This window comes from Protopterus annectens, chromosome 5.part0 (genome assembly GCF_019279795.1).
Source record: "Protopterus annectens isolate FY-2018-M chromosome 5.part0, PAN1.0, whole genome shotgun sequence".
NCBI lineage: Eukaryota > Metazoa > Chordata > Ceratodontiformes > Protopteridae > Protopterus > Protopterus annectens.
Genome location: NC_056735.1, coordinates 1,235,766,439 through 1,235,783,498, shown reverse-complemented (window position 1 = coordinate 1,235,783,498; position 17,060 = coordinate 1,235,766,439). Strand labels below are relative to the sequence as shown.

Here is a 17,060-nt window from a genome sequence, read left to right as displayed (position 1 = left end):
GTCTGCTAGCAAGATGGACTTCCCTGTACACATCTGAAGGGTAGCTGTTCCAAAAGGTTCAAATGGGTGCTGGGTTAGCTTTTCCAGAATGAGGTTCAGGTCCCAGGATGGTGGGATGAGTTTTTTTGGAAGCCTAATGTGTAGGACCCCTTTTAAGAAAAGCTTAACATCATGCCTGACTAGTGGGGGGGGGGTTCTAGAGGGAGGTAGGCAGGCTGAGATTGTGGAGAGCTGTTTAACTAAAGAGTATAATAGTCCACCTTTTACAAGTTGACACATGTAAGCTAGGATGGGGGGGTGGGGTCTGCAATGCATGGGTCTCCACCCTTGTCCAGACACCATTTTGAGAATCTTTCCCATTTAGATAGGTAGAATTTTCCTAGTAGTAGGTTTCCTGGCCTCCCTCAGGACTGAAAGCACATCCTTCGAGTAGTGGTGCCTGAAGGGAATTAAAAGTTTATCACTCTCAGTGTCAGTGACAGCATCTGCAAGTGTGGGTGGATGACCGTTCCCTTTTGTTGTGTCAGAAGGTCCACCTTGTGGAGTAACTTGTGGTAACAGCCCTTAGCTAGATTGAGGAGTAGGGGGAACCAGTGCTGCCTTGGCCAGTAGGGAGTCACCAACAAGATTTTCAGGAGGACTTTTTGAATCAGTGGGAAGGGGGGAAAGGCATGTAGAAATTTCCCCTTCCAAGAGATGCTAAAAACGCCTACTCTCCAGACTAGAGGGGTAGTAGAGGATAGTAGGTCTTGGTGCAGAAGGTCTGTAGTCTGTTCTGGGGGATGCAAAACATGTCTATTTGAGGACTGGCCCACCGGTGGACTATATCCAGGAAGACTGTCCTGTCCAGCATCCATTCGTGCTGCGGGGAGGATGTCCTGCTCAGAAGATCTGCCTGTTTATTGTCCTAAGAGGGGATGTAGAATGTCTGCAGGGACAGGTTGTGGCGAGAGGCTAGCTCCCATATCTGCAATGTTAGTCTGCACAAGAGGTATGCTCTTGTCCCTCCCGGTTTGTTGAGATACCACACAACTGTGGTGTTGTCTGTAACTATTAGGAGCACACCTGGTAGACGCAGGGGACTGAAGGTTTTCAGGGCCAGGAGAATTGCTGTCATTTCTCTCACATTGATGTGTTTGGTTTGGCCTTTAGTGAAGGGTGCAATGCTGCTTGAACCCTGTAGGATGCCAAGGTGGCTCCCCATCCTGAGTCTGACGCATCTGTATGCATTACCTGAGTTGGAAGTGTGGGCTGAAGGGGAAGGCCGGGATTGAGCTGTACTTGTTGAATGCACCAGTGGACCTCTGCCTTTAGGCAGGGTAAGTGTGTGATTTCTTCTTCCAGAGGATGCTGGTGTTGGGACCAAATGCTTTTTAGATACCTCTGTAGCTTTTGTATATGCAGCCTGGCAAGTGGAACCATAGGGATGGTTGCTGCCATTAGGCCCAGCGTACTTGGGAATTGCCTTGCAGTAATTACATGGGTCTGCAGCAGGGCTTTGAAATGGGAGGTCAGGGAACTGACTTTCTTGGGGTAGAAAAATCTTCATTAGGTCTGTCCTGATTCTGTAACCCAGAAATACCTTGTCTTGCTTTGGGGACAGGGAAGACTTTGGGAGGTTGAGGGTAAACCCCACATTTTGCAGAAGGGCCATGGTGAACAGCAGATGGGCAGAAAGGGTTTCTTTGCAGTGTGCCAGGATCAGGATGTCATCTAGATAGGGATAAATCTGAATTCCTTGTGTTCTGCAATGGGCAATGGCAGGGGCCAGGCATTTTGTGAACACACAGAGTGGACAGACCAAATGGCAAGGCAGTAAATTAGAAATTACAAGAGAGTCCAGAGAAATGTAACTATTTTCTGTGAGAGGGTAGTAAGGGAATGTACAAGTAAGCCTCTTTTAGGCCCAAGTTGGCCATGAAAGTCTTGGAAGGTATGAGAGGGAGGAGGCTAGAGAGCAACATTCTGAAGGTGGACACCTGTAAAAAGAGATTTAGGAAGGAAAGGTCTAGGATAGGTCTCTCCATAGTCCATCCTTTTTGGGGACCAGGAACAGTTGAGAATAGAAGCCTTTTCCTTCCTGTCCTGAGGTGACAGGTTCTAAGGTACCCAAGTTCTAAAGGTTTGTCAGGACTTGTGGCAAAAGATGCCTTTGACTTCTGGGGGAAAGGGAATGCTTCTTAGGGGTGGTCTCTCCTTCCGGGAAAGGATGTATCCTTTTTGGATGATGGCAAAGACCCATCTGTCTGTGGTTATGGTTTTCCAAAAGGGCAGGCAGTAAAACAGACAGGCAGAGAGGGGTAGGGGGGCAAGGCACTCATGCTTTGTTGGGGCCTCCTCTGTTTTGAAAGGGCTGCCTTGGGGGAGGCTGAAGGGCAGCTCTCCTGGAGGTGGTTAGTCTTCTGGTACCTCTTCTAGGCCTGGAAGAGGCAGATCCAGCAGGGGCTGGAATACGTCTGACAAAAGTGTTCTTGGTCGAGTAGTTCCTATAGTATTTGGGGATGGGGGACATCAATAAATGTTTGATGTCTTGTAATTCCTTACTCTTTTCTTGCAGGTTCAGACCGTTTTCCAAACAGGAAATTGGGGTCTAGGGGGCAGCCAAGATCTTAGACTTAAAGTCCTCTGGTAGGTGTTGAAGTCTAAGCCACGAATATCTCCTGAGAACAGAGGGCGATGCTGCAGAGTGAGCAGAAGTCTCTGCAGCATCATAGCTGCATCTGATAGCGTGTCTGGCTACTTGGGCAGCCAGCGAAAGTTTTGAAGAAATGTCAGCTTTAGTGGGGCAGTCAAGAGTAATGGCTAGTAAAGTGGCAGCTTGAGAGACTAGGTCCAAAGCAAATTTGGTCATATGAGTTTGACAGCTGATGGCTCTAAAAGCGTAAGTGGAAGAGGTGTAGAAATTCTTACCAATCCTCTCCATAGATTTGCTATCTTTGTTAGTGGGTAAGAATGAGGCAGATGGAATGAGTCTGGATTGTTTGTCCGGATATGTGACAATCACAGTCTGCAGGGGGGGGGTTGGGCATTTAGGGGTGGGTGGCTGAGAGTCTGGTGTCTTAGACGCACAGGTAAAATCATCCATATATGCAGGGATGACAGGTGGGATAGCAGAAGTTGAGGGAGATTCTACCTGTAACAGTTCAAAGTATCTTTCCTGGGTTTCAGACAATTGAGGTGTCCCATCTGAAATATTCTTTAATTTTGGTAACAGTTTCACCAAATGTAATATCCTCCCTCAATAAATTCTTCATCTGAAGAGTACTCCTGAGGGGCAGCAATTTGTGAGGTGTGAGAGATGGGTTCCTCAGACGAGGAGTAATCAGTGTCTTGCTCTTCTTCCCTATCCTGAGAGGTTGGTGGGGGGAGAGAAGAAGCAGAAACAGGTCTAGGACTTAGCAGTGGTAGAGTAGAGGGAGATGAGGCTGAAGGTCTAAGGGCCATAAAGGCCTGCATCAAAGAGGAAGTGAAGGAATGCCAGTCAGGTAGGCCTTCCTTAGTCTTGGTCAGATGTTTGGTCTTTTGTTTTATTTTGGATGGAGTGGACTTAGGCATAGGCCCGGAGTCTGATACAGATATAACAAAAGTAGCTTCCAGAGGAGGGATCCCGGTCAGAGGCTCTGCTATGTCCGGTTCCCCCTCAACCACAACAGTAGCCAGGGTCTGGGCTGGCTCCGGGGATGTGCCGGTCATCAGCTGCAAAACGGCTTCCACAAAAGTCGCTGTTGAAGTAGACTGTTCTTCCGAGCACTCCTCAACTTCTAAATCAGAAGTTGGTGGGGCGTCCGGTAGTGTAGCGGCAGAGGAAGAGGGCCTTCTTATGCAGAGGTTCTGGCGATGCCTCCGAGGTGGGATCCATCTTAAGGGCTAAACGTTCAAACCGTTGGTTCTCCAAATAAAGATTAAGGGTGGCCAGATGGCTGCGCAGGGTCTTTGGTACAAATGATTGGCAAATGGAACAAACACTGTGGTTGTGCTCTCAGACTAAGCAAAAAATGCAGCAGTCATGCGAGTCTTTAAGGAGAATCTGGCGCCCGTATTTAAATTTACTCTTTTTTGATGACATCAGCTATGGCAAGCTACAACAAACTAAGCTTAGCAAGATAATAGAAGAAAAAAAACAACGGGGGTACTTAACGTTTTAGACGTTTGTGTTGAAGGAACAAAGCACAATGCATCAGTCATCTGCGGCTGAAAAGTTCTGAGGACTGTGCATGCAGATGTCACATTTAATGACCTTGGTTTAAGGCGCTTTGTGTGACATCCCACGCAGCTGCAACAGGTGGAAAATCCCACAACAAGAATACTGCAACACAGGAATAGGACATCTACTAGATGAGAAGATATGAAAGAGAGTAAATGAAGTTTAGTTTAAGGGAAGGGATTTCACAAAATGATATTCTACTGATCAGCATAAGTAAATAAAGGCAATGACAGGGGCTTTTAATGTCACCTCGCAAAAGGGGTGTACACAAAAAGCTACTTGGCTCACGAACGCAATACTAAAAAGATGAGGGAAGATCTGAAAAATGCACAAACTAATCTTTCTGACAGCTGTCTCAAGAAACCCATCTGATCTGAAACAGTTAATTCCTCAAAAAGAAAACCATCTGAGCAAAAGTAGTTAATACTTCAGAAAGAACTGCAAGATTTGCTTTCTGTCTTAATTTAGAACTTTAAAACAAGAAAAAATATTTACATTAAAACAGAACTAAATAAAAAAAGACAGCATAAGCAAACAAATAAAAACCAAAAACTCAGAAATGCTCATACAGCAGTCTTCTGGTAGCTCCCTCATAAAACAGGGAAATGTTAACACAGAAATTTCTCCACTAGAAAACTGAGGGGGACCAGAAGTACCCAAAGAGCACATTAACAAAGACTATATGCAAGTTTCACAGCACCACCTGCATCAGTACCTTAACAGGTGCCAGACAAGTGCTGTGCCTCAAAGGGAGAAGGACAGCTTACTAAACCTAGCTGGGGCAAAGGAAAAAGAATGTGGGCTAACCCAAACGTGAGCACAGAAAATGACATTGCCAAAGTGACTGGCTGTTTCTTGTTCCCAACTGAATAGTTAAATGTTTAGACTACAGAGAGCTGTCACAAATTAAAGATGATGTTCAATGCATTTCTACTTGGAAAAGTAAAGACATTAAGAAAATATTTACATTTGGTTACTCTAATATCCTGCCCAGGAAATAGTGTTTTTTACCTTCAGTCCTGGATAAGAGGAGGTCCAAAACAGAGGAAGATGCACTAAAAATCAGACATCCTGCAAACCTTCATTAGATTTAGCTCATAACAAATACATAAAAATTACTTTTTCTTAGAAAGACATGTCATGAACATGTTTAAGTAAAGAATACAATGTGCTGTGTACAAACAAGCCTCAGGGAGCAAATCATTGGCTTTGACTAGTCCCAAAATGATCTTATTCAAGTAGCAGCCCAGGAGTTGGAGGACTGGCCCTGCAGTAAGGAATGAAGCAGCCAGGAGCAGTCCCCCCAATATGTGGAAGGATGGTGAAGGTCATTCTACAGAAGTTCATCAAGAGAAGTCCACAGGTGGGCACCTGTGCACAAAAAGTGTTATTTAAGGCACAAGCCTAGACAATGAGAGCATTCAATCCAGCAAGGCACAAAAAATGGGCACTAGTGTCTACATGCTCTGGACTCATCTAAACAGGCAAGGTTATCTGCTTGCCAGTCAAAAGGAGAAGAGTACAGATTAATAAAAAAATTAAACCCAGTAAAATGTTGGTTTATCCCCAGCTCTCACTGACCTCTCAAAGCATTCCTGGATACCGGAAAATGGGTGAAAGAACAGGTGGATGTTAAAGACCTGATTGGCTGTACAGGGTGAAAATATTTGGAGGGTGAAAATATTTACTGACGTTAGGCTAAAAATGGTTTTCCTATATGTGTAAAAAATAATGTTAAGAATCCAAAAAGTAAAAAAGTAGGAACTGTGACTTTTCCTAAAACAAATTAAAATGCCACTGCCCCTTGCTTTTTTAAACACAAAAAAATACCACCCTACAAAAGGTTTCAATTATTAACTCAAACATCTTCAAGAAAATTACTAAAAACTGTAAAAATATAACAAATGTATTGAATATTACGGCCTGCAAACTTCAGATTCTGTTCACAGCAGACAGATCTGTTCTCTATCATCACAGAAAATAGTATCATAAATATACTTAACTGTTAACTAAAATCAGCATTTAGTTCTCCCTTAAAAATGATTTCCAATAATATGAAATTACACAGTAAAAAATACTGAAAACTGAAAATTTTCACATGAATATTTAATACAGCTACTCATGATGTATTTTTTTTCATTGGTTTACTGTTTAACTGAACAGATCCTAATGCTTTACATCAACTAGTTGGACACAAACTCGCATGTAAATGCATAAAAAGACTTTCTGACTTGAGAAAAAGGCAATAGCAATTACTTGAACATACACATTAAAGGTCTTGTTTAACAGATTTTGGCTTGTTACAAACATAATTAGGAAGATGACACCATCTATACAACTTTTGCAATAAGCATGTAAAATATCTTTGCAAAAAAAATAAATGATACAAAATGTTCTGCAAGTTCTAGGCAGAAGCATCATTTGCACATTCTCAACAATCAGAGAAACAATTGCCAAAATCTGATGAGTTAATTGTCAGAGGGAGTTATAAACTTGATGTGTCAAAACTTGCAAGTTGCACCAAAATAAAAAAAAACCCAACAAACTGAAAAAAAATGCTGCAGTAACATGGTTGTTACAAACTGACAATTTAACTTTTAAGAGGTAAGCAGGCATAAACAGATTAACTACTCATTTTTGGTCACTGAACTGTTACCGTCACTAAAGCATTCATGTCCTACCTTGAGGAGCAATGTAAGAACTGTTTGCCTGTATTGCAATATGATTTTCAAGTTCCTCTATCTGGTGTCGGTACTGCTGTAATTGCACTTCAAACTGTTCTACGAGTACTCTGAAATAGCTACAGAAAAGAAAACATTAATATAAACTGTTTTCCCTTACATTCACTTTAATTAAAAGAAAAAAAAACAGTATTTGCATGTCCTGAAAAACAGGTTTTCAAATAATATGAAATTAAACTCAGGAAAAAAAAAACATTGAGAATGGGGTATTTTCATATGAATATTTAATGCACCTTCTTGTAGAGCATTTAATTGCTCAAGTCCACATTACTGTTTTACATTTTACTGTGTAAGTGAACAGTCAACTTACTCCCCAGTTAGAATTATTATTTAGACACTCATCTCCTCCTACTCTGCAACATATTTGATCATTAAAGGGAATAATCTTGTTCCCTGCTCTCTCAATTAATGAGCACCTAAGTCATACAGAACAGTGAAAACAACACGTGCCATTTCTGAACCACTAAAAGCTTTTTTTGTTTTACACCTGCCATCCATAAGCTGCTCTCCTCCGTAGAACACACACTAGCTTGATACACCCATCTGTTACAACCCAGAAGGCCAAATGCAGACAGTTCCTTTTCAAGAGTAACCAAAGAACAATATCTGTTCTTGCTCAATAACACTTGCTCAAGGTCACACCAGCAGGCAGATGAGGCATACCTCTCAACCTCTTAGAGTAAGAAATCTGGACAAGCCAAAAATAAAAGTGGGACAAAGGCCCAAAAATGGGGACAATTTTTAAATATTGATGTTACAAACTTAGAAAGTTAAGAGAATAAAAGGTTGTGTATTGGAATGAATTTTCTGAAAGGTATTAAGTCTGAAACTCATGTCTATCATTTATTTTCTAACTTCAATCTTTAATGATGTGCCACTAATTTGTCAGAAAGTCACAATTTTATTAAAAACTGACCAAAAATACAGGGCAAAACTCTGGATATTCTGCAAAAATCTGTACAATTGAAAGGTATGAGATGATGCTGAGGGAATCAAACCCTGAACCACAGTAACTACAGCTTACAGCCTTCATCTTCTGTACCAACTGCCAGCCAAAAATGTGTCACCCAAGCCAGGCAGGAGCCAAACCTATAGTTGTCTAACCTGTGGTCAGACATGACATCCATTAGGACACTGACCCTGGCTTTGATAAAAGATTTAAGTAGATTACATCTGCATAACAGCTTGAAGTGGCTGTGTACCAAGTTAGTGAGCATTCATCATCACTCTGTTGACACATTCCATGATCCCTCCATCCCAACAGTAAAATCCATTGACCCATAAACATCAACAGGAAAAAATACTTAAGCAGATTCACAAATTAGTATGCTTCTATAATCTGCTGCTTCTGTACCCTTCTTCCATCTTTTCTCTCCACAGTGACTCCTTCATATCTCCCCACCATGATGTTCTGCACCCTTATCACATACTCCCTTTCTTTTCTAACATCTGATGAGAAAAGTCACACCTCATCTAGTCTCCGGTGATAACCGTTCACCTTCACATTGCTCCTTGTCTTTTCTTAATGGACTTGCTTCAGCAGTCTGAACATCACTGTTGGTATGGCCTCCAGATCTGCAGGCAGTATAACTTGTGATCTAGCCAGTCCCTGTAAAGCAGCAGTACCTTCATCCATCTGCGTTGTACTCGTGAGAGGATATACTCCCAGTATACTGTCTACTACTGTCACTGCCTTCTCAGTTTCTGTTTGTCATTGCCCAATACAGTTGGGATCATAGGTAGGTACTAGGCTATCAGCCCAAGGACCTACGTAACCCTAGACAACAAGGTTCCCTGGCTTATGCCATCCAAGAAAGTTATTTTCCTGTACCACTGTCAAGCAGAGACACAGAAGTGATCCCTGGGGTGTATTTCCCATTACCCATCCACTCAAGATTTTTCTTGAAGACTGCTAATGAAGAACTTTGCTTGACATAGATGTGTGGCCTGTTCCAGAGTATGGCAAGTCTCTGGGACAGGAATCTATCCCCTCCAGCATGTCCTGTTTATTGTGGTGACAAGGTTTAGGTCCCTAGAGCATGTAGCTCGGAGGGAATGGGATTTCTTTAGGTGTAGCATTGTCCAACAGCTCTGGGTTTGACATAGCTTTATATGTTAGGCAGAGATCATCTCGGAGTAGGCGATATGCTACGGAGTAAAGCTGGAGTTTTTTGAGGCGGTCAGTGTTGGGCATTTGTTTGAAGCCATCACACCCAAATCTATTACTAATCTATTTTCAGTTGCTCTCTCCCAGCTAATACTTAAGGTTAGGGTTGCTACAGCCCAAGTGCAGTACTTTGCATCTTGTCATACTGGATCTTAACTGCCAACTTTCTAGCCAAACTGTCTCCCTTTCAAAACTGTTCCTTAGATTTTCTCACCTCCTCCTCATCTGTAACACCTCTCTATTCAGCAAAGGCAGTGATCTTGTTCTCTGCTCCTTCAAACGTGTCTGAAGCAAACATGAGAAACAGACCAGGAAACCAACTCCCTGTGGTACTCCACAAGCTACTTTTATTTTTTATTATCCTACTCACAATACTCTGGCTCCTATCCTTGAATCACAAAGCAACCCAGTTCCTCATCTCTATCCTATTCCCATCCCTGGCATTTTCTATTGTTATCAAAATATCAGCAAAAAGCTGAATCTTTAGTTCAAAATCTTTTTGATGCCATTAATGTTCTTATAGGATCTAATACTTTTAGTAAAGGGTTCTGTAGTTAATGCAAAAATTAAAGGTGATAACAGATTGTAATTTAAAGGAATTAGAAGGAAAAGAATATATTTTAACATAAGCCCAAGAGTTATTTTCTTCTTCTTCTTTCGGCTACTCCTGTTGGGGGTCACCACAGTGGTTCAACTGTTTCCATTTCTTCCTGTCCTCTGTATTTTGCTCTGTCACACCATCCACCTGCATGTCCTCTCTTACCACATCCGTAAACCTTATCTTAGGCCTTCCTCTTTTCCTGTTGCTTGGCAGCTACATCCTTAGCATCTTTTTCCCAATATGCTCTGCATCCCTCCTCAGCACATGTCCAAGCCAACATAATCTTGCCTCTCCGGCTTTGTCTCCAAACCTTCCAACCTGGGCTGACTCTCTAATATACTTATTCCTAATCCCTGTAAAACTCTTAACATCTTCAACTCTGCCACGTCAAGCTCTGACTCGTGCCTTTTTGTCAATGCCACTGTCTCCAACCCATATAACATAGCTGGTCTCACTACCCTCTTGTAGTCCTTCCCTTTCACTCTTACGGGTACTCGTCTGTCACAAATCATTCCTGACACTCTTCTCCACCCACTCCATCCTGCCTGTCCTCTCTTCTTCACCTCTCTTCCACACTCAGCGTTACTCTGAACTGTTGATACCAAGTATTTGAACGTATCCACCTTCACCACCTCTACTCCCTGCATCTTCACCATTCTTCTATCCTCCCTCTCATTCACACACATATATTCTTAGTCCTGCTGACCTTCATTCCTCTTCTTTCTAGAGCATATTTCCACCTCTCCAGGGTCTCCTTCACCTGTTCCCTACTCTCACTACAGATCACAATGTCATCTGCAAACATCATAGTCCACGGGGACTCCTGTCTGATCTCGTCTGTCACCCTGTCCATCACCACTGCAAATAAGAAAGGGCTCAGGGCTGATCCTTGATGTAATCCCACCTCCACCGTAAAAGCATCCGTCACTCCCACCGCAGGCCTCACCGCTGTCACACTACCCTTGTACATATCCTGTACCACTCTTACATACTTCTCTGACACTCCCGACTTCCTCATACAATACCACAACTCCTCTCTAGGCACCCTGTCATACGCTTTCTCTAAATCCACAAAGACACAATGCAACTCCTTCTGACCTTCTCTGTACTTCCTCCATCAACACTCTCAGAGCAAACATCGCATCTATACTGCTCTTTCCTGACATGAAACCATACTGCTGATCACTAATCATTACCTCCCTTCTTAACCTAGCTTCCACTACTCTTTCCTATAACTTCATGCTGTGAATGATCAATTTAATCCCTCTGTAGTTACTACAGCTCTGCACATCACCCTTATTCTTAAAAGTCGGTACCAAAACACTTGCTCCATTCCTCAGGCAACCTCTCACTTTCCAAGATTTCATTAAACATTCTAGTTAAAAACTCCACTGCCATTTCACTTAAACACCTCCATGCTTCCACAGGTAGGTCATCTGGACCAACAGCCTTACAATTCTTCATCCTCTTCATAGCTATCCTTACTTCCTCCTTGCTAATCCACTGCACTTCATGATTCACTATCCGCACATCATCCAACCTTCTCTCCCTCTCATTCTCTTCATTCATCAGCACCTCAAAGTACTCTTTCCATCTGCTCAACACACTCTCCTCACATGTGAGTATGTTTCCCTCATTATCCTTTAACATCCTTACCTGCTGCACATCTTTACTAGCTCGGTTCCTCGGTCTAGCCAATTGGTACAGGTCCTTTTCTCTCTCCTTAGTGTCCAACCTTTCATACAACTCTTTATACGCCATATCCTTAGCCTTCGTCACCTCTCTCTTTGCCATGTACCTTATCTCCTTATACTCGTCTACTTTCTTCATCTCTCTGACAACCCACTTCTTCGCCAACCTCTCTGTATACTCTCCTGTACTACTTCATTCCACCACCAGGTCTCGTTGCCCTCCTTCCTTTTTCCAGTTGTCACACCATGAACCTTTCTAGCCATCTCCCTTACTAGCTCTGCTGTAGTTACCCATCTATTCGGTAACGCTTCACTGCCACCCAGAGCCAGTCTTAACTCTTTCTCTGAACTCCACCTCACAATTACCCTTTTTCAATTTCCACCATTTGATCCTTGGTGCTGCCCTCGAGTTATTTTACAACTTAGAAATTAATAATGCAATTCACTCAGATGAGGAAATGATACACCAAGTGTTTTAAACTGGCATGACCAATTAAATGAGTCAAAAGTCTTATCTAAATTGTGACTAATGATACATTTTTTTATTTGCATAGTCTATGGATGCATGTATTCTTACTGTATTATACTGCAATTGTCTATTTAAAATAAACCCAGTTTGATCAATGTAAATTAGTTTAGTAGATTAATTTTGTTAGCTATAGTCCACATTTAAATGTGAAATAGGTCTTTATGAAAACCACTTTGCAGGCTCCTTACCTTGTTTTAAAATAAGTTATACAAGGGAATATTTCCATGAAAGGGGGGACTTCAGCAGTTGTTTTTATTTTTCTACAGACCTTATCTAATATTTAAATGCATCATCCAGTAGTATTTTATATAGTTCTGGTAAAAGACTAAGCCCTTATTTTTTTAGCCGTTTTATTTTTATCTTTTATTTCTGTTAAAGTGAATGGTCCATCTTTTATATCTGTTCACTTATTTTATTATTTAGATCTAGGTTATCTGTATTATTGTTTATATTTTCATAAAATATTTTAAAGCCTCCAAGAATAGCATTAATATTGGTTCTTTCTTTCTTATTTATATGTTATAATTTCTTTGATATGATTTATTCATTCCCTTTGATCTAAGAACAAGTTTATGCATGCTTAAAGGGTTTACTGAATATGCTTGAAGTTTAAGTTTTGCCTTTATGATTTACTTTATGATTTAGAATTTCAACATATTTTGTATTTATAGTTTAAGTTCAGACTAAACTGATAATGTCATTTGGTTTTAGATTTAACTTTAGTGCATCTATTTTGTCCTGTAGTGTAATCAATTCTTTGTCCCATTCTGTTGTTTTATTACTATACCAGCTTTTAACTTTTCCATTTAAGTAAGCTTTTAGTGAATCCCACAGGACAGTGTCAGATATTTCACTATTCATGTTTATTTCTAGGAAATGTATGATCTCTAATATACCAATCCTTGAATTATTCTATTTTAATGAATCATTTTCTTTTAATAATGTACACTGGTAATCTCCTGTGATGTGTTAACTTTAAGCTTTTAAAATAATATTAAAGATTATAGCATTATGGTCTGGTAATGGACATGAAACTAGTGAAACTTCTCTCACATGTGATAACAGATTGAGACATAAAATATCAATATTTGTGTTCCATTTCTATATGAACAATGGGTAAATTGAAGTGACTCTGTTTTCCTTAACTCAAATATGTCCTTTAAATTCATTAGATTTACAAAATTTGTTACGTGTTTGCCTGAAGATATGATTCCGCTTTCTATCTGCAGTGGAATGTTTGCATGAAAAAAGACAGTTAAAAATCACCAGCCATTATGACTTCACCTTTCATGTAGTAGGCTACAGTGACCAAGTAAATTTTTGCATCTAAAACTCCAACTCCTAGAATCTAATAACAGTTCACTAACATATAGTTTTCTGTTCCACTCAATTATGACAATACTTTTATCTACACAGGTATCTTTTACTTAAGGTACAACTGGTGAGTTCTTCCATAAAATGAGGGTAGCCTCTTCTTTTAGCTTAAAAGCCAGAACGTGCTAAAACCAAATAATTCTTTAAAGTTTATATACATCTTAAGTAAATGTGTTTCCTGTAGAAATACTATTTGAGCTTTATGTAGTTGCAAGTATTTGAACAGATTACCCTTCTTTACTGCATTGTTCAATCCATTAACATTAATAGATTTGCATTTAAAATCAGGCATTTAAGAGAAAAAACAAGTATAATGACATCACATCTTTGTACAAAACGTATTATATACTTTATATGGAACAACATGAAATCTTCAGCTATGGACAAAACTTTTCAAACAAATAAATTACCTAATGATACAACCCTAAAGCATTCTAAGGTGTAAACTTATTCCTAGTTTGTTGTAAAAGATGAACAAACTACCTCTCAAACTCTCCACTGGACTAACAACGCTTAGCTTGTCCTTCTAATTAATATTGATGTGTCTCATATTTTTAGTTTGCCTCATCTTAAAAAAGCCCATCAGTGAATTATTATGAAAAAGTTAAACAGGTGTACTGAATCTTTATTATAAGTGGACCAAATTGAATATCTCTACAATCATCTTTCCAAGTACTTCACATTATCTCCTTGGTCTACTACAGGAGGAATTCTACTGTTATTTTCATAATTATTAATTTATAGGTCAGATTAATATTTTTCATATTTTATTTACCGTGTGTAAAGTTGTTTATAGGATCACAGGTTCATAAATTATTACGAGACTAACTACCCTTGTGAGCCATTCCAAACACAGCCAATTACTCCATGTGAGAATCAATCACTGCACCTTGTGCATATAAGGTGAACACCTTAACCACTACACCAAGCTCCCACTTTTGTAAACATATTTATACTCTAACTATATACATAATTATTCTGATCTCTTTGTATTTGTCTGTATACTATACCCTGCACTGTTTGACATTTTAGTTATAACCCCAGTGTTGAATATCATAATAGAAATTTTATATTTACCCTTATAAATCTGATACTATTTAACCTAATACTACCGTTAGAATCAGTCCTATTTTTTCCTTAAAAGTTATGACTAATAGTACATGAACAAATATCTGAAAAATCTTCCTTTTTAAGATTCAAACTTTCCATAAAAAATTGTTCTGTGATATTAACTTTTCCTATCATTAACGAGAGACAATAACCAAGGAACACAATTATAATTTTTTTTTTTATCAGAAAAATTTTTTCTATAGGCTAGTATATAAACTGTCCTTTTGGTATAGTACAAGCATTCAGAACTATTTAATAACTAACAGTGGTTTAGAATGCAACGCACTGTCTTATTCATTATCAAACTTGTATACATTGACATCTTAGCATATCATCAAAATATTATGATACTTTAAGACAGTAGTAGTAATCTGGGCAGTTCTTAGAATTTTCAGCTCTCCCACAGCATAATAAAATGCTCATGATGCCAAGTTTTTTCAAGATGGTTTTCATAAGGGCTTGAAAATGAACAGTTCATCAGTTAGAATTCACAGAATGCTCACAAGTGATCCAAGCCACCTATGCATTACACCTCAAACCCCTCCAAACCACTAAAAATAGCAAAAAAAAACATTTCAAATACTTTAACCAATAAAAAGCTATTGTATTTAAAGAAATAACACTTAATGATTCAGTAAGCACTACTTGTATGAGATGTTTAATACAAAGCAGACTGTCATTTTTTTTCAAGGAAACCTAGCATATAAACTTGCATTAAAAGAATGCCAGTTATGTGTGGTCCAGATATAATTTGTGAAAGTGTGAATATTACTCCAATTATTTGACACCATTCCAATAGTAACTTGTATATATGTAAAGAGCTATATTTTTTATATTTTGTTTATAACATAGGATGTCTTTCCTGGCTGCTATCAAGTACACTATCAGTAACACACTACTGGACCATTTTAAAAACCCAGAATGTACCTTAATATGCCTTTTTACAGTCATTTGTTGCATCTTGTATTATATATAATAGTACATTAATCAACTATGCCAAGATATCAGAAACTATGCCAACTAAGATTTATTATAATAATGATTAACTTTTAAAAAATGAATAGTTTAACCTTTTAAACTTAAAGTAAAATTAAGTGGCCTTAATTTCATACATAACAAAAAGACATCAAACTAATATTAAAAAGGGAACTAGTACCAATTTGAAGTAGGGAAATAATGAAATGATTTACAATGTAAAAAGTAATATTCAGCACTTTTTCACAAGTACTTATGCAGTTCTTCAAAATTAATAAGAATTCATAACCAAGAAATACACTGACTCACATTTGTCCTTCAGTTTTTTTTACTGTTTTTGTCTTTTACTAGCCAACAATTTCTGCACCTGTACCTGTATACTAACCTACACACAATACTTCTACAATGCCACCTAACACTACCCTTGCACACTTTAAACTCTTACTCCTACTATCAGTCCTACCTATTTTAGCTATACACTACTTACTTACTTTCCATGAACACCTTAACTACCTACACTTTCATAACCACATGAAACAAACCTCAACACCAACACTCATCATCCCTCATAGCCATAATCACACATCCTATCCACCAAAGTATTTATCAGCCAGATTTCATAGACTCACATCACATACTACAGCCCCAGAGCTAAAAGACCTCAGAACCTAATATGCAAAGGTTTAATTCTCACTCTGGCAATACAAGTCCACTCCCTAATTAATGGTGACATACACCCAAACCCTGGCCCAAATTCTACCACTACCACAAAGCCTAACACCCCAACTTCTATTAATGCAAATCTGGTCACCAGACACCCTAACTCTCTCCTAATAGCCCGTCTCCATATTCGAAGCATAAAGTTGCCCACCAACATGCCCTCTGTATCTCTGAAGCATGGCTCAAGCCAACAACACAAGATACTACTGTCATCCACCCAGGTTACAGTATCCTCAAACTTTACCGTAATTATAAGAAAGGTGAAGGAGTAGCTATTTTATATAAATCTGAATTACAAGTCACCTCCATAGACTCTAAACCTCCTCTAACTATCAATGCAGAAATTCTGATCTCCAAAATTCAACTCAACAAATGGAAATCCATTTACATAATCTGTATCTACCTTTCCCCAGGCAACAATATCAACACCTTAGAGGCTATCCTAAGTTGGCTGTCCACCACCTACCCACAACCATAATTCTTGGTGACTTTAAAATAAACTGGAGGTGTTACACATCTGAACAGCCTTCTACCCATATCAACCTACATGGTTTTACGCAAACAATTACATCCCGCCACTAGAACCAATAAACATAATAACAATGACAGCACCCTAGACTGGATTCTCACAAACAGTCATCACCAATGTTACAAAGTAGGGACCCTCCCTTAAGATATAAGCGATCACTCGCTCATCTTCTTAATCTGGTACAAGAGTGACATCCCAAACCCAACCATTTCTAAAGAAATAAGGTCTAGCACAAAATTTAACCCCAACAGCTTTCAAAAAAACTCAAAGCTTGCGACTGGTCACCCCTGAAACACCTACCATTAGAAGACGCTGTTAAATACTTTAATTCTAAATTTTTAACCATACTAGACTGCCATGCCCCAACACGAATAATAAGTAGGTCTAAACCAGCCCCTTGGTTCTCCAAAACTACCAAA

General features: G+C 39.4%; 1 protein-coding gene across 1 annotated transcript in view; it reads right to left on the bottom strand.

The window, feature by feature from the left end:
- Positions 1-17,060, bottom strand: part of LOC122802344 (nucleoporin p58/p45-like) — a 991,373-nt gene that overhangs the window by 966,302 nt on the left and 8,011 nt on the right. The window contains exons 2-3 of the mRNA XM_044071981.1: positions 9,327-9,397; positions 6,886-7,004 (exon numbers count right to left, since the gene is read on the bottom strand). Of these exons, the coding sequence (XP_043927916.1) occupies positions 6,886-7,004; positions 9,327-9,397 (190 nt within the window). The remainder of the gene's footprint in view (positions 1-6,885; positions 7,005-9,326; positions 9,398-17,060) is intronic.